At 37.0% G+C, this 19,408-nt stretch overlaps 1 protein-coding gene and 1 pseudogene across 2 annotated transcripts; one reads left to right on the top strand and one right to left on the bottom strand.

The window, feature by feature from the left end:
* Positions 1-383: 383 nt before the first annotated feature.
* On the top strand, positions 384-2,742 carry LOC148766256 (uncharacterized; annotated as a pseudogene). Its single transcript, XR_016034934.1, has 4 exons — positions 384-928; positions 1,372-1,423; positions 1,687-1,758; positions 1,834-2,742. The product of XR_016034934.1 is annotated as an uncharacterized LOC148766256 (transcript).
* A 15,606-nt stretch (positions 2,743-18,348) lies between these two features.
* On the bottom strand, positions 18,349-19,408 carry LOC105959863 (protein DELAY OF GERMINATION 1). Its single transcript, XM_012984023.2, has one exon. It carries the CDS (start codon positions 19,352-19,354, stop codon positions 18,548-18,550), a length of 807 nt encoding a protein of 268 aa, XP_012839477.2. The 5' UTR covers positions 19,355-19,408; the 3' UTR covers positions 18,349-18,547.

Consider the following 19,408-nt stretch of genomic DNA (forward strand, 5'->3'; position numbering starts at 1 on the left):
GCAAGGATATTTTCGATCCTGCGACTAATAAATAGAAACGTCGCAAAACCAAATTAAATCCCCTCTTCCAGACCCTAATTTCAGAACACTTACATCCACACACCCCTCCTCCACCGAAAATCGCAGCTGCTCCCACACCCCTCCTCCGCCGAAAATCGCAGCTGCTCCCACACCCCTCCTCCGCCGAAGCAAATTCCGTCGCCGTCGCCGTCGCCGTCGCTGGTGACGTCATAAGGCCTTGTGCAGCGTAAATTCCTTGGAATATGCTGAGGAATCGATGGTTTGTGGGTCGTATATTCCATGGAACTTGATGCTGAAGCGGTTGATTGATATAGCGATGCCCTAGAAATCAGGTGTTTTTTTCCCTTTTCATGAATTAACTTTGATTTAGGTTTACCTTCTCATGGGGAATATTTTATTGTGATTTTGATACGAATTTGTGCAATCTCAGAGAGTTAACGTTGCTTAATTTGTCCTCTTCATTTTGATTATTGCTAATTATTAAAACTTTAACCGTGGGATCTATAATTGGCAATTTTCTTAATCAGTTTGTGAGTTCGGATAAGTGTAAATATAAGCAGCTTCTTCTCTTGGTTTAATGGATTACTAACAGTTTTTCACATGTTCAACAGGAGGTGTGCAGCGAAGTCAACAAGATAGCCACCGCCGCTTCCTCCGCTCTTCCTCCATCTTCCACACCGCCGCCGCCGCTTCTATATTCTCCACCGTGCCGACGACATCACCGATTACTAAGGCCGAGCCACCACCGAAGTCCTTCTTCTCCCGCTCCTCCTCCCTGTTTCACACCGCCGCTGCCGCTCCCGCTCCCGCTCCCGCCGTTGTACCTTAAGTCCTTCTGTACTTAAGGTACGTTGCAGATCCAAAGACTTTATGTAGTTGGTATGAACCATACCTAAAAGATGATGAGGTATGAAAAAGGTGACTTTTCCCCGCTTATTTCATTCTGCCTGGCAATTCAGTAATTTAATGATGTACTTTTCAATTTTGTTATCGTGTAATTTGAAGTAACTATAATATATTAAGAATCTCTACGTGTTACTTTGTGAAGCAGCATGGATATCTATCGGTGTAGTAATACCAAATTGAAATTAGACGAATACATGCTACACGGTTTTTGCTAATAGCAACTAGTTAATAAGCAGTACCATAATACCATTTATTGACTAGGGAATTATGGCATCTTTTCCTTGTATCAATCGGGATTTAATTGGAAATTCCGAGACATGCTTCCAATTTTAATGACTTTATAATCGTTTATTGCAATGAATTGGTGATTTTTCTATGTGAACAAAATCTCTTTCGTATGATTCGGGATTCTTCTGTTTTGTTTTGTGACACCTGATGGCTCAGGTGGAGCGAATTTACGATTCCTCAGTGGTGCGTCAGCATGATTCTTGTTCAGGTGATCATGTTCGGAAAAAAAAAAGTCTCGTTAGTTTTCAGGATTTAATATGTACCAAAATATCTGCCTGTTAGGGGTTTTCGTTTATTTTGAAGGTTTTGAACTGCTGATGGCATTATATTCTCGTCTCAAATTGTATAGTCGTTTCTGTGGGAGCGTAACTTTGTAGCCGTGCATAAACTTTGATCTTTTAATTTTGTCCACTTTTGATCGTCACTATCAGATAGCTTAACGTTTTATGGTCATTGTTAATATCTGTCCAGGAATTTTCTCCGGGTTCTAATGGCCGAACGGCAACAATGGACGCGTATGTAATTGATTTGCTTCTTGGACAGGTTAGCCGTTACCAGCTTTTGTTTTTATGCTTTTATCGACTCAGATTAAATATTCTCGATTTTTTTTTTTTACAGTACTACTTCGACACGCTTTTCCCCCGAATCCCAGTTCCAGTGATGCGAACTGTAGTAGCTAATCTCGAGAATATGAAACTGCCCACTAAACACTGCGGAGTCATGGCGAGTCAACACGTGGGTCAGAGGAGAGTGCTAGGAGACCACCTTCGGTCAAAGCATCACTTTCGGTCTCTTTCGGTCAACGGGCCCCTCACCGTGCTTCCACTAGGGGCTCCTCTCCCGTCCGCCGCACCTCCACTCCATCTTATGATAGAGACGAAAACTCCAGAAGGTCGCCCAGCACTCGTCGGAGCCAAAGTCGTGATTTACCCGATCGAGATTATTCAGACAGAGATAGAGACAGAGATAGAGATAGAGACAGGGATAGAGATAGAGATAGAGAGAGGAGGTACGATTATGACAGAAGATCACGTGAGAGCTATCGAAAGGATTACGACAGAAGAGAAGGTAGTTCTCGTCGGAGCAGAAGCAGGAGTCGGAGCAGAAGTCGGAGCATACATGAAAACAGTAGACACGAGCAGAATATTCCTAGTACTTCAAGACATGAAAGCAAGGAAAAGACGTCTGGATATTTTAGGGCTTTGAAAGAAGACAATCAGACTTTAAAGGACGAGATGAATCAAATGCAGAGTACTATGAAAGCCATGGTCGAATATTTTAGGGCTCAAGGTGTCGAGTTCCATCCCCAGAATCCACCCGGCGACGACAACTAGTTTCCTCTACAACATTGGTTTTGGGTACTTTTATTTCATGTTTGGATGATTTAAGTTGTTATTTGCATTATCTTGTGTTTTGATAGAATTTTTGGATGATTTTGTGTTTGATGATTATGTGTTTTGGAATGTTTCGACGATTTTATGTTTTGGAAGAATGTTTTGGATTATTTAATTTAAGCGAGTTGTTTAATGCTTTTGTGTATTTAATTATATTGGAATTATTTATTATTACAGGTCAAATAACAATTAAAATAAAAATCAGTAAAATATTAAATAAAAATATTTATATATTTGCGACGTTTTCCGGATATTAGTCGCAATAGCAGAAATTTTTTTGCGACAATAACTTTATATTCGTCGCAATTTCGTAACAAAACTGTGCGACTTTATCAAAAAAATGACGCAAAGCTAAAAACAATTGCGACGAAATAATTTCGGAAAATATAGTCGCAAAATATTTGCGACGATATATATGAGTCGCGGTTGGTGGACGAAATGTGCGACGTATTGGCAAAATCGTCGCAATAAATCAGTAGACGAAAAAATTACAACATTGCGACGTTTCTACGGAATCGTCGCAAATGGTTGCGACTTTATAATAAAAACGTCGCACATATTTGCGACGGGCACTTTTTTGACTTTTTTCGCGGCAAATTTCGTCGCAAAATTACAAATTTCGTCGCAAACGGGGTTTTTACGTCGCAAAAAAACGTCGCCTAAAATGTGTTTTGGCATAGTGAATATAATACTAATACTAATACTAATACTAATACTAAAAATAATACTAATACTAATACTAATATTAATACTAATACTAATAGTAATACTAATACTAATACTAATACTAATACTAATACTAATACTAACACTAATACTAACACTAATACTAAAACTAAAACTAACACTAACACTAATACTAACACTAATACTAATACTAATACTAATACTAATACTAATACTAATACTAATACTAATACTAATACTAATACTAACACTAAAACTAACATTAACACTAACACTAATTATAATACAAATACTAAAACTAATACAAATATTAATACTAATACTAATACTAATACTAATAATAATACTATTACTAATACTTATACAAATATTAATATTAATATTAAAACTAATAGTAATATTAATACTAATACTAATACTAATACTAATACTAATACTAATACTAACACTAATAATCATACTAATACTGATACTAACACTAATACTAACACCAACACTAACACTAACACTAACACTAACACCAAAACTAAAATTGACACTAATATTAACACGGATACTGATACTGATAGTAACATTGATACTGGTACTGACACTAATATTTCTGTAAATATTTATTTTTAATATTTTCTCTCCACTAATTTCTTACTATAATTTTTAACATTATCAAAATTGAAACTAAACCGTGAAGAATTCTACCCTAATAGTTAAATATTAATCTATATATTTGGATTATAAATCTCAATATGTATATATTTTTTTTAAAAAACTAATGTTATATAAAATATGAATTATACTACTTCATTAAATTTTACCATGTTAGTGTGCTATATTTTTTTTATTTTGTATTAACTTGATTATTTTTTTTACTTTTCAAATAATATCTCGTGCATCGCACGGGGAAAGATGCTAGTACTATTACTGATACTAATAGAATTACTAATACTGATACTGATACTAATAGTATTACTAATATTGATACTAATAGTAATATCAATACTGATACTTGTACTCATATTAATACTAATACTGATACAAATATTGATGTTGATATTGATATTAATCCCAATACTAATATTGATACTATTACTAATATTAATAGTAATAGAAATATGAATACTGATATTGTTACTAATATTAATTTTTATACTGATTATGAAACTGATACTGATATTGATTTTTACATTGATTATGATACTGATAATGCTACTGATACTGATACTAATACTCATACTAATCAATACTAATACTAATACTAATATGCTAATATTAATATTAATCCTAATACTAATACTAATACTAATACTAATACTAATACTAATACTAATACTAATACAAATAGTAATACTAATACTAATACTAATACTAATACTAATACTAATACTAATACTAATACTAATACTAATACTAATACTAATACTAATACTAATACTATCACTAACACTAAAACTAACATTAACACTAACACTAATTATAATACAAATAGTAAACTAATACTAATATTAATATTAATACTAATACTAATACTAATACTAATACTAATACTAATACTAATACTAATACTAATACTAATACTAATACTAATACTAATACTAATACTAATACTAATAATAATACTATTACTAATACTTATACAAATTTTAATACTAATATTAATATTAATAGTAATAATAATACTAATATTAATACAAATACTAATACTAATACTAACACTAATAATAATACTAACACTGATACTAACACTAATACTAACACCAATACTAACACTAACACTAACACCAAAACTAAAATTGACACTAATATTAACACTGATACTGTTACTGATAGTAACATTGATACTGGTACTGACACTAATATTTCTGTAAATATTTATTTTTAATATTTTCTCTCTACTAATTTCTAACTATAATTTTTAACATTATCAAAATTGAAACTAAACCGTGAAGAATTCTACCCTAATAGTTAAATATTAATCTATATATTTGGATTATAAATCTCAATATGTATATATTTTTTTTTTAAAACTAATGTTATATAAAATATGAATTATACTACTTCGTTAAATTTTACCATGTTAGTGTGCTATATTTTCTTATTTTGTATTAACTTGATTATTTTTTTTAACTTTTGAAATAATATCCCGTGCATCGCACGGGGAAAAGATGCTAGTACTAATACTAATATTAATACTAATACTAATACTAATATTAATACTAATACTCATACTGATAGTGATACTGATACTCATACTAATATTGATACTGATACTGATTTTTATACTGATACAGATATTGATACTAATGTTAATGCTTATATTGATATTGATACTGATTTTTATACTAATACGTATTTTTATATTTATATTGATATTGATATTGATCTAATTCTGATACTGATACTGATATTTATACTGATTTTTATACTGATACTGATACTAAATTGGGGTTATAATTAAGAATTGTGTATAAAGGGTTGTGGCTAATATTGTCATATACATGAATGTTTCCTTTATTTATAATAAATATTAAAGGGATGGGCTTATTGGTGAAAGAGATATAGCCCATAAACCTATAATAATAAAAATGCTTGGTTGAGGACTTATGCACAAAAACCTCTATATTATAATAACGCCTTATTAGTTACATTTTTAGAGGAACTAATTGGTAGACTGATGATTTTACGTAGAATATATTATAATAAGGCCATATTAATTACATTTTTAGAGGGAGTAATTGGTAAGACTGATGATTTTACGTGGATTTTAATATAACAGGCCATTAAATTCAGTCATATATAAAGATTTTAAATATTTTCTAAATGGAATAAAGGTTGGATGGAATACATTTAAACATAAGCAGAAAATTGTGTTAAATTGTGTTAATTACGAAAACTTAAAAAAAAGTAATTGAAATACATAATATGATTTAGTACATGTATTTATACATAAATATACATGTTACTTAGATAGATGAACATGTAGTTGGTTCATGAGATTTAAGTTATTTTAAAATAAACTTTCATATTAAAAAATAAAACTGAAATAAATACAATCGTACATGGATGAATTATATATGTGCATACATTAAAAAAACTTCATGGAACAAAAAAAAAAATCAATAATATAAAAAAAAAAAATCCTCTAGCTCGAGTGAGTTTTTGTTGAAGAACAACGACCTTGAACTTCAAAGTGAACTTTTTTACTTCTAAATAATCTAGTTGTTTTGTTTTGTTGAAGAACATCGCCTCAACAAACTGTTTGTTTTGTTTATACGTTACAAATTATGTAAACAATAAACAAAAAAAAATATCAATAATATAATACATAATATATAGTTGCAAATATATTAAAAAATCGATGGAAGAAAATGCCAATGGAGAGAGAGAGAGAGAGAGAGAGAGAGAGAGAGATGGAAGAAAATGCCAATGGAGAGAGAGAGAGAGTTATGGTTGAGGGAGAAATTGAAGAAAGAGAGGCCGATGTAGAGAGAAAATCGAGTGAATTTGGATTAATTGAAGGCATAGATCCTCTTTTTATATTATATATAGATTATTTCCAAAGTTAATGTTTTATAAATTCGAAATAAAAAAATCTTATTTATATTTTCAGTATTTCAAAATACATTTATTGAAAAAATTCTCGATACTCAATTTTTTTACGAATATTCAAATAATTTTCAGAAAAAAACATTTTTTTAATATTAAAATAATAAAATAAAGAAATACGGTACTTTTTTTTTTGGAATATACAAATATCCATTCAATAAAAAAAAATTATTTATAATAATAATTTGAAATTGCGTATTTCTATTATACGCTCAACCAATTATACTGGATTAATTTATAAAATTTGTTTTTTTTATAATATGTTATTATATTAAGACGACGATTGTATTAATACATTATATATATATATATATATATATATATATATATATATATATTAAATTTTCATATTTCAAGTTAAGATCGATTATTTTTAACCTGAAATTTTATTCCGATTTTTTTTTTAAATTTTCAGATTTCAAATCAAAATTAATTATTTTAATCTGAAATTTAAAATTTTTGGAATACATTATTATATTTTGAATTTTTTTTAAATTTTTAGATTTCAAATTAAAATCGATTATCTCTATCTCTATAATATATAAAGCCAAGGTACACAATTGATGTTTTCACATCTCCAATTTTGACTGCACATTTATTTCATCTATTTCAATTGAGTTTACTTGCCTTTTATAACACAACTTTTACATTTCTTGTATTTGTGGACTTTTTTCCTTAATTAATCCTTATTATATTTTGACTTATTTATTACTTTACCTTATTTTGTCTTAGTGGCATGAAGTCTCTCATTAAGGACATAGAGACGCCCCTCAACGGTTAGCACAAGTTTAAGACCACGCAACTAATCTAGGTAATTAGGGTCATTGAGTTTATTGTCGAGAATTGACATTATGGGATTGTTAGACATGATTATCTGAGAGGTTTAAAGAAAAGGATTATTAGGGATTCGTATTAAATGAATTTTACAATTAAATGTTTGGACTTATGTAATTTAATTGTTCTCCCACTAATTTTATCGAGTTCCAATTCCCTCTAGTAGACAAACGAGAAAACCGATTATCAGGATACTTCCTCAAAATATGTTTGGACTTCTGATGAGATCTCGGCTCCTTAGCTTGCGCCACGGCTCCGGTGTTATCACAGTACAACGGTACTGGATCATTAGCATTATGAATGACACCCAACTCTTGGATGAACATCCTTACCCAAGTCCGTTCTTTTGCAGCTTCGGACGCTGCAATGTATTCAGCTTCGGTAGTGGAATCGGCCGTCGTGCTTTGCTTGAAACTCTTCCAACACACGGCACCACCATTAAGTGTGAATATAAATCCCGAGTTCGACTTTGAGTCATCCACATCCGATTGAAAACTAGAGTCGGTAAAGCCCTCTAATTTCAACTCGGCACCCCCATAGACCAAAAATATATCCTTAGTCCTTCGTAAGTACTTGAGGATATCTTTCACGGCCTTCCAGTGAGCTGGACCGGGGTTAGACTGATATCGGCTTGTGACACTCACAGCATACGCGATATCGGGTCTAGTACACATCATGCCATACATTATGCTTCCTATAGCAGAAGCATAAGGCGTCCTTTTCATCTCTTCGATTTCACTAGGTGTCTGAAGACACATGGATTTCGAGAGACGAACCTCATGGGACATTGGCAATAATCCCTTCTTGATTATTTCATGCTAAACCATTTCATAACGGTGTCTATGTACAGGCTTTGGGATAAGCCAAGCATCTTTCTTGCTCTATCTCTATATATCCGTATTTCTAATACGTAAGATGCTTCTCCCAAATCCTTCATTGAGAAACGTGTGGACAACCATGATTTTGTTACACTTCGGAGGTTAGTTTATTTTGTTTTATGTGTGTATTAAGTTATACTTTCGGTACTAAATTTTTTTATTGTATTTTTAAGCTGAGGATATACCTGGTGCGGCTGGGATTATTGGTCCTTTGGTATTTCCAACGGATAGGTTTGACGATCATGAGCCCAATATGGAAGTTCGAACACTTGATAGAATTTGTTTAATGATCAACAATCGTTTGGTTTTTTTAATTTCATTGGCTCGGATCATAGTTGCGCAAGTTGATTTATTTAGCTCAATTTTCATTCCAGGTAATCATTGTTTAATCTTTTTTTGAGTTTTATAGTTATTCGTAATTTAAATTGAATTTGTTGTTTTCATTATTTTATAAATATATTTTCTGGTTTGTCAGGTCATCCTGTTCCCGCTGCTGGTGTTCCGATTCTTGGTGCTGGTGGAGATCATGATGCTGATGGTGTTCCGGTTCATGGTGCTGGTGGAAGTCATGATGCTGATGGTGTTTCGGTTCATGGTGCTGGTGGAGGTCATGATGCTGATGGTGTTCCGGTTCATGGTGCTAGTGGAGGTGGTGCTGGTGGAGGTCATGATGCTGATGGTGTTCCGGTTCGTGGTGCTGGTGGAGGTCATGATGCTGATGGTGTTCCGGTTCGTGGTGCTGGTGGAGGTCAAGATGCTGATGGTGTTCCGATTCCTGGTGCTGGTGGAGGTCATGATGCTGGTGGTTCCAATGTTGGTGGACCACCGACCGATGGGTCTAACTAGTGGTAGTAGTTGTATTGTCTGTGTCATATCCTTAAAACTACTTTGCAGGTTTTAGAATGTTTGAAAACTATCCATGGATGAAAAGTTTTGAGAGCTGTTTTGCAGATTTTATTATCCCAAAAACTATGATTGGGTGAATATTTTGCAGTACTGATTTTGCTGATTGTATTATGTCAGTAAACTATGGATAGGATTAAATATTCGGTTGCGTATGCAGATTTTATTATGTTTGATATCTATCAAGGCCCTTTTGCTTTCAAGCTATGGGTAGGGGTGTGTTAATATTTTTAGATAAGATTTGGGATTGAGATGATTGTATAATTGTTTTTAATTCATGTTTCTTTTGTTGAGTAAATTGAGCATGACTTCATGTTTGTTTTGACTGACGTGGACAATGAAATTACTAAAATATCCTCAGACATGTAAGCCAAAGCTCGGTTTTTTATTGATGCTCCTTGAAATGTGGAAATGTTGTTTCAGTGTCCATGGGGTTGTGTATATAAAATGCAAAATTCCTTTTTTTTTTTTCCTGCTAATTAATTTTAAATGAGCATATATCTGCTAAATTGTCTTTAATTTCTTTCCCTTACTTTCTGATATGCCTAATTGGGCCAACCCAATGGGCCTACAATTTATTTACCTAATGGGCCACGAACCCAATCACCTTCAAATAAGGTTTGGGCCCAACAATCTCATCTAAGCTCTCATCTAAGCTATAAATAAATGTTTGAACTCATTCCTTAAGGTACGTCCTATTATCTGAGCAATACTATCAACTGTATTCTCTGGACTATTTCCACTATCCGCACGTCTGACTTGAGCGTCGGAGGGATTTCCGCCGGATCAACCCCCGACCTAGTTTACGTGTTCTATGATCGCAGGTATCTCAAGGTCATCAAGCTCGTGAGCCAGTGATCCACTCACTCTGTTCTTCCAACTCATCCTACTTCAACTCTCTAAGGTGATCTATTCAAAGCATCATCATTTTGGCGTCGTCTGTGGGAAGGCAAACAAGATCACGTAGCGCGCAAGATGGCCTTGACACTTCTGCTCAGGGGAGTGTGACACTGCTAACAACCTCCCACCTCATGGAGGCTCTGGCTTGCCACTTCCTCCTTCCCATGCTCGGGATCCACCACGAGACCCTCCTCGTGATGTCCCACTAGATCCTCAACATGATCCACTTCTTCCCGCCCCTCGATCGGTTCAGACAACCGGTGAGGCCCTTCAACGCTAGCAAGGGTTATCGACTCCCTGGGGGCTTACCTCTGCCCCCAAAATATTTCGTGCGCCAAGGGTTATAGACTCCCTGGGGGCATACCTCTGCCCCCAAAATATTTCGTTCGCCAAGGGTTATCGACTCTCTGGGCTTATCTCTGCCCCCAAAATATTTCGTTCGCCAAGGGTTATAGACTCCCTGGGGGCTTACCTCTGCCCCCAAAATATTTCGCTCGCCAAGGGTTATCGACTCCCTGGGGGCTTACCTCTGCCCCCAAAATATTTCGTTCGCCAAGGTCTACTTGCTCCTCGAACGGTTCAAATAACCGATGAGGACCTTCAGCGTATAATCGCGGAAGCTTCAACAAGATCAACTTCTACTTACTCCTCGAACGGTTCAGATAACCGAAGAAAACCTTCAGCGTATGATCACGGAAGATTCAACTCATGTTGCCACTAAATCAGTGGCACCATACATCGCCAAGGTTGGGCATCTCATCCCAAGGTTTCGTTATCGCCTCATCCTAAAGTTGGGGGCTATCCCATCCGAAGGTTGGACATCACCCTTACCTTTCAACACCAAGTGGGTTCACATCCCATCTCAAGAGTCGGATATGGCTTCCCTACTCAAAAAATAAAACATTATTCCCAACGCCTCACGCCAACGAGCTCCTCCACGCAATGGTGGATATGATGAAATTAACAGTCGAGGTATCTCGCTCAAATCACCTTCCCCACATAGGTAATCCCATTGGTGGACGGGCAATACCTCCAGTAAGGCGCAGTCCCTTCACTGTCGCAATAATCAATGAGATACTACCCCAACGGGTAAAGGTCTCGAGTCTACCGCAGTTCGATGGAACTAGTGACCCACAGGAGCACCTTGAAAAGTTTTACGCCCTGACAGATCTATATGGCCCAACTGATGCGGCGATGTGCAAGATGTTTCGAACAACGCTCTCCGAACGAGCATTGAGCTGGTTCAACTCCTTGCCCACTGGGTCAATTGAAGCTCTCTCCCAACTAACGGATCGTTTCACCCACCATTTCGCTATCAACAAAGAGTACGCTAAGACTCCCGCGTACCTCTTCACTATCACCCAGAGAGAGGGCGAGACCCTCCGCAACTACATTCAATGATTTGTAGAGGCAACTCAGGAAGTTCCTAACGTGGGAGGAAGCATGCTCATTGGAATCATTCAACAAAACTTGAAGGAAGGTAGATTTAAGGAATCTATTGCAGGAAGACCTCCAACCACTCTGGAAGAGCTACTAAGTCGCGCTGAGAAACACATGCGCATCGAAGAGGCTTCAGCCCTCCCTCCTTCCAAGAGGAAAAGAGATGAAATTCACTTCAGTACCCGACAACGAGACGGTCGACGACAATCGTCGACATCTCATTGAGAATCTCCTTCAACATCCCTGGACTTCCAATGAGGTCAATGACACTTGGAATCTCGCAATATAAACGTCAAATGAAATAGTAGTGGGCAAACCCAACGACACCAAGTATGAAGACAGAATGAAAAATCTACGATTTTGCGCCCATCAAAAAGAAAAAAAAAATGAGAGAAAAAGAAGAAGAATTAGAAGAAGAAAGAAGAAGAATTAAAAGAAGAAAAAAGAAGAAGAATAAAAAAGAAAAGGAAAAGAAAGAAAGAAGAGAGAAGATAAAAAAGAAAAGGAAAAGAAGAAAGAGAAGAAAAGAGAAGAATAAAAAAAAAAAAAAAAAAAAGTGGTGAAACGCGCGTACAAAACGTGCGACGGCCTCGCGAATCCCAATCGCGCGCCTCGGTCTGTGCGCCGAGCAAAAGAAAAAAAAAAAAAAAAAACTGCACAGTCCCCGTGTGGCGTCCACGCGCCTACTCTACAGGTCTTCTCCGCGCGTGCAACGCATGCGCCCCCACTGATCTCTCTCAGCGCGTGCACAGCACGAAACCCCACCCTATCTCCAACTTTTTCTGTCCGCGCGCCTCCCCATGCCCCCATCAAATCACAACCCTCCCATCACTCTCTCTCTCTCTCTCCGCGCATTAATTGCGCCCGCCCCAATAGCCGCGCGTCCTCATTGCGCGCGACCCCATGCGCGCGCGTTCTCCAATCCGCGCCTCCTCTCATGTCTTGGAGCGCGCGCAACTTTTACTACTCTCCACCAAATTGCGCGTAGATTTTGACGTGCTTCACCAAATCGCACGAGAATTTCAACACGCTCCACCAAATTGCGCACGCTCTCAAACGGATAAATAAAAATTATTATTTCTCCACACCACCCCAACAATTAACGGTACATCACCACACCGATCTACTCTCGACACGATCCAGTATCCTTTTCGACTTGGCTCCCACATCGAATCGAGAGTGGGGGGCTTGCGAGACAAATCCCATGATGAGCAAACTCGCTCGGTCCTTCAAACCCGTTGCGAGGCAACTCCCACGAGGAGCCAACTCCCTCGTGTCTACGAAACCACAGCGAGATAACTCCCACGAGGAGACCACTCGCTCCATCCTATAACCCCTTGCGAGGTAACTCCCACGAGGAGCCAACTCCCTCGGGTCTACGAAACCACAGCGAGATAACTCCCACGAGGAGACCACTCGCTCCGTCCTATTACCCCTTGCGAGACAACTCCCACGAGGAGCCAACTCCCTCGGGTCTACGAAACCACAGCGAGATAACTCCCACGAGGAGACCACTTGCTCCGTCCTATAACTCGTTGCGAGGAAACTCCCACGAGGAGCCAACTCCCTCGGTACTACTACCCACAGCCGAGACAACTCCAACAAAGAGACAACTCGCTCGGTACTACAACCCATAGCGAGACAACTCCCACAAGGAGCCAACTCGCTCGGTCCTACAACCATAGTGAGACAACTCCCACGAGGAGCCAACTCGCTCGACATTACGAACCCCTTGAAAGGCAACTCCCATGAAGAGCCACCTCGCTCGGTAATAAGACTCGTTGCGAAACAACTCCAACGAGGAGACAACTCGCTCAGAGCGACCTAAATCTGCATGCTCCCCAGTCACGCGTCAAATGCTCCTACAACTTCGCTGCGAGACAACTCCCATGAGGAGACAACTCGCCCGGAATTCACTATATAATCGCAAGCTCAAGTTATCACGATTACAACCCTAGAAACACTTAGAGATATTATGGGAATCTATATAGCCTGGCCAGCTTGATTACTCAAATTTATCTACTTGTTTTCGATGGGTCTTTCATTAAAACGTGGTCACGGTCCAAACATACTTACGACCCACGAGGTCTAACAAGGGGCACGATCCCCATAAAAAAAAATCTTGAGAGCCTGATCCCCTCCTCAAGTAAATCACGCACAAGGCTATATGTAAACACATACAAGCAACGCGTCAAAACATTGACATTGTCGATAAATAACAACTCCCACGAGGAGAATACTCGCTCCGTGCTACTACATTATCGCGAGACAACTCCCACGAGGAGCAAACTCGATCAACTCTATTACCCCGCGACGAGACAACTCCCACGAGGAGATAACTTGATCCGAGCTACTACATCGTCGCGAGACAATACCGACGACTCAAGTAACTTACATCGCGACAGCTTGGTCACGCTACGTGCCAACGCGCCTTCACGCCCCTCCGACACACGCTCCAACGCGTTTTCGCACACCATTAGGCCATACGCCGACACAAGACCACTACAATTTCTACTCTCGACATGATCTGGAACCCATTCCAACATGGCCCCCACATCGACTCGAGAGTGGGGGGCTTAATGATATGCCTCATTGGGCCAACCCAATGGGCCTACAATTTATTTACCTAATGGGCCACGAACCCAATATTTAAGACCACTATCACCGAGGCCCAATCACCTTCAAATAAGGTTTGGGCCCAACAATCTCATCTAAACTCTCATCTAAGCTATAAATAAAGGTTTGAACTCATTCCTTAAGGTACGTCCTATTAACTGAGCAATACTATCAACTGTATTCTCTGGACTATTTCCACTATCCGCACGTCTGACTTGAGCGTCGGAGGGGTTTCCGCCGGATCAACCCCCGGCCTAGTTTACGTGTTCTATGATCGCAGGTATCTCAAGGTCATCAAGCTCGTGAGCCAGTGATCCACTATGTTCTTCCAGCTCATCCTACTTCAACTCTCTAAGGTGATCTATTCAAAGCATCATCACTTTCCCAATCAACAATTTCACATTTTTTGCTACAAATTTTCCATTATTCATTCAATACAGTGGACTAGACATGGCCATGGGGCGGCTTTGGGTCCGGGTCCGCTTTGGACCTGCCGGTCCGGCTCCGACTTTTAGGGGACCCGAAACCGAGCCGCGGGGAGGTGGGTCCGGGTCCAAATTGGTTTTCCAAATTTTTTTTATAATTTACAAGAAAAAGAAAAAAAAACTCATATTGAAACTAAAGACTAAACAATTTTAGAAAAAAATGAAAAGATTAAGATCTTGAGACATAAACTAAATAAAATGAAAGTCGTGAAGATTGGATTACGGGTATTTATAAGTGAAAATAATAATTGAGAAAATTTCAAAATTCAAAAAAAATCAAAATTCAATCTTTCTTTTAAATTAAATCGTATTTTTTTTATATTTTTCAAAATTAAATACATATGCATTTGTTATTGGTCGAGATTTTTGATATTAATAATAGTCAATATGACAATTAATAATTTATAAAACATTAGTTATACAATTATTATAATCATTTTACAGTGTTATTTATATTTATATATTTAGAGTTAGGATTATTATAACAAGGAAATAATATAAGCAAAAGGTGTAAAATGATTATAATAAATAATGTTAAATAAATTATTAATTATCATATTCATTATTATTAAATAATTTTAATTAAATTATTAACAAATATAATATAATAAAAACATAAAATAAATTGAAAGGACTTGAACTTAATCTATTTAAATCTTACGATTCGATGCTAATATTTGAATAAAATAAAATGTGCTTATAAAGAACTCATTGGAGTTGTTGGTTTGATTACACCATGGTTGGTCGTCCTTATTCGGTTGATCAATTCCTTTTTTTCCCCCTTTTTTTTTAAATGAGAAGGATTGTTGTTCCTCTACCCTCTTTATTCCTTAATAGAGAAATCTATGCCATATTTTGCCATCTGTTTCTGTTTTTAGACTAATCTTGGTTAAACCATTTTCGTATTTATTTTGTTATAACTTAGATCATTTTTTTTTTAAATTCCCCCTAATTTAACAGGAACTACCCTTTGTTAATGGCAACATGGAAAGTTGCACCTGCCTTAGCAACTGGATGTACTGCAGTACTTAAACCGTCTGAAATAGCATATGTGTAAGCCTCTTCGTTGATCGAATCATCATCGATTCCTAATCAGTCGTCCCATTTTTCATACATAAACTTTAGCTTCCTTTCTATTGTCTCTTTTATATATTTTCTCGGTTAGTTTCTTCGGACTCCTGTTTCATGGATTCCGACCTTCGGCTTATTTGCTACAAATTGCGCTGCTTAAACTAATGTGCTTATCTTCTTTGCACCTTAAATTTTCATAAATAACTAAATTGTCGTCTCCTTGTTTGGGTGTACGTTATATGCACATTGTGTAGCATAATACGACGTTTTATAGATGATGGTATTTATTTTTTATGGATGATGTCTTATATAAACCTTTATAGTAATATATAGTTGTAATATTTTATTATAAGCTAATTTTCAGGTCTCTGGTGTTTTGAATGGAATTTTATCGGCTGCTTACTGATGATGGTTTGTAAAGATAGAATATATTTGGTCGATAGACGATTATTTATTGAGCTTATTTGATATTTCCACATTTCTGTTTCAGGTTTATTTTTGTTTGGCTCCAACGATTTTCCCACATTTATTTCTCAACTCATTACCATTTCATAAGTGCCCAAAGGCTTCATTTAATAACTATTTTTCTGATATTTTGTACTTTTCTTTCCATTCTAAAAAAATTATATGTCCTGTGCTTTGGAGAATATATATATATATATATATATATATATATATATATATATATATATATATATATATATATATATATATATATATATATATATATATATATACCAAGTCCAAAAAAACGAAAACAACATTAAACTCCAGGATGGTACTAATTATACATATTATTCTTGTATTATGCATTATTGCACAAAAACGAGTACAGACTAGAGAACATTCGATATACTTTGAAAGATTATGTTGAATTTGACACCATAAGGGTGGACGTGGAAAAAGACTGTAGTTGAGGGAGATGATTGTAATTACCTAAACATGAAGGGATTTTTTGACCTTACCCTAAGGGGTGGCCGCAATTTACCCTTTCACTTAATTTTCATATAGCGTTTCACGCGCTTTACGTCTCATTCTTTTAATATTTAATTGAATTTCATATATTACGACTCTAAATTAAAAAATAAAGATTATCTCTTTTTATTTCCTTTCATTTTGTTTCACTTGAATTAGAGTTGTTACAAATATATATATATTAGGGTAAATTACAAACACCCCCCTGAGGTAAGCTTAAATAACTGTAAGGTCCCTGTGGTATCGATAATTACACTCAGCCCCCTGAAACGTAGTCAGAAACTCTAATGGGATAATGAATTGGATACGTTATTCCGATAGGGTTCTAACGGACTATTGGTTTCAGAAAGTGGTGGTGACAACAAAGAGCTATGGGTGATTTAAGAAATTTTCGGGAATGTTCGGGGAGCCATGTCACCCCATAGCTCTTTGTTGTCTTCACCACTTTCTGAAACCAATAGTCCGTTAGAACCCTATCGGAATAACGTATCCAATTCATTATCCCATTAGAGTTTCTGACTACGTTTCAGGGGGCTAAGTGTAATTATCGATACCACAGGGACCTTACAGCTATTTAAGCTTACGTCAGGGGGGTGTGTGTAATTTACCCTATATATTATTATTAATTTTCATTTTAAAATTAAAGTATGTTCAGTGCACGAGTGAAATACTAGTGAATAATTGAAAACATAATACTTTAATGGTGCAGGAGAATGGAAAATTATACCGTGAAAGATTAGAACGAAAATAATTTTCATTCCGTATTTTGAAAATTTCGATTTTTCATTTCTTTTGAATTGAAAGCCAATGTGTATGAATTTCTAAACGGTTCATAAATTCTATTCTACTTATAAGATCAATATTATTATTACTATTATCTTTCCACCAATTGAAAGCCAATGTTGCATGGATTTTTTTCTTTGTTTCCTTTTCAGTAATCGAAAACGAAATTAGCTTTTTACTTAAAAAAATATTAAATTTAATTTATTTCAAAAATGTTAATTCCAATCTAATGCATTTTATCCAACCCCAATTTTTTGTTAATAAAATTTATATGCGAGTGTTTGTGAATCAATGATTACCTTTTAAATTTCACCCAGTATATCATACATCTATATTTTCAAATACGAAAAATCAATCAAGTAAGATGAATATAAGGTATTAACCAACCCTCATTAGGAGAGTTGGTACCTAGCCTTTATCAATAGGGTAATGGTCTAGGGTTCGAGTCCCCCTCCCCTACTTCCACTTGTAATGGACTTGAATTTACTCAAAAAAAAAAAAAATGAATATAAGGTATTAAAAAAAAAAAAAAAAAAAAAAAACAGCCTTAACCAAAAAATAATAAAATTGACACAAAGCATAGTTATTTTATATAATAAGAAAGATATAAAATATATATAATAGAGTTCTAGAGTAACCAAGGCCAAAAAAACTAAACTACCACGAAAAACAACATTAAACTCCACGATAATACTGATTATACATAATATAATAATTATTATTATTTTATTATTATTATTATTATTATTAATTACCTTAATATTTATTAGGCTGCATGACCAGTGTCAGCATCTCTCTTCATTCCCCACTCATGGAGGCGGAGGTGGAGCTCCGCCGCCGCAATCAAGAAATGCACCCCCTGTATCGGGCTGAGCACCCCAAGCACCTTCTTCAGCGTCTTCAGCCTCAAGTCATCGGCCCTCTGCAGCACCTCCGCCAGCCCCACCTCCTTCGGCGCCAGCGCCGCCGCCACTCGTCCTCCGCCGCCGTCATCCGCCGCGGCGGCGGCGGCGGGATTCCTCATCGCCTCCGTGACTGCGTTCGAGAGCTCCACCATGGAAGCATCCGCCACCTTCTCCTGCTGCTTGGCAAGCTTCTCGGAGATCTCCTTCTCCTCCCTGACGGTGGCCCTCTGCAGGTCGTTGATCTGGTTCACCTGGGCCGGCGAGAGATCGGCGAGGTCGCCGGCGGCGAGGCCCTGGAGGAGGTCGGCGAGCTTGTCCTGGAGCTGGAGGCCGGACTTGGAGTAGAGGAGGTGGAAGGCCATGGTGGGGCGCCAGCCGCCGATCCAGAGGAAGGCGTCCTCGAGGCTGCTCCGCCACGGCGGGTTGAACATGGGCAGCGCGTCGGTCTTTGCGCAGGTGGACTTGGCCCGGTAGTACTGCTCGTAGTGGTCGATGACTCGGGCGATCTTCTGCCGGAGGACGGTGTCGTCGTCGTCCGCGGCGGCGTGGACTCGGCGGCGCTTGGAGGCGGAGACGAGCTCCTCCAGGTAGTGGTCCTGCTCGACGAGCCAGGATTCGAAGAAGCTGTGGAAGGTGTTGGTGCGCTCTTCTGTGAGGACTTGCGCCATGGATATATATATTGGAGCTCTGTATCTATTTTTGGAAGGTATTTTACATGGGAG

This window comes from Erythranthe guttata, chromosome 12, assembly GCF_056151865.1.
Source record: "Erythranthe guttata isolate IM_541 chromosome 12, IM_541, whole genome shotgun sequence".
Taxonomy (NCBI): Eukaryota; Viridiplantae; Streptophyta; class Magnoliopsida; order Lamiales; family Phrymaceae; genus Erythranthe; species Erythranthe guttata.

What these genes read in the sequence shown, in the direction of transcription:
- LOC105959863 (XM_012984023.2), bottom strand. Translation starts at nt 19,354, where the DNA reads ATGGCGCAAGTCCTCACAGAAGAGCGCACCAACACCTTCCACAGCTTC.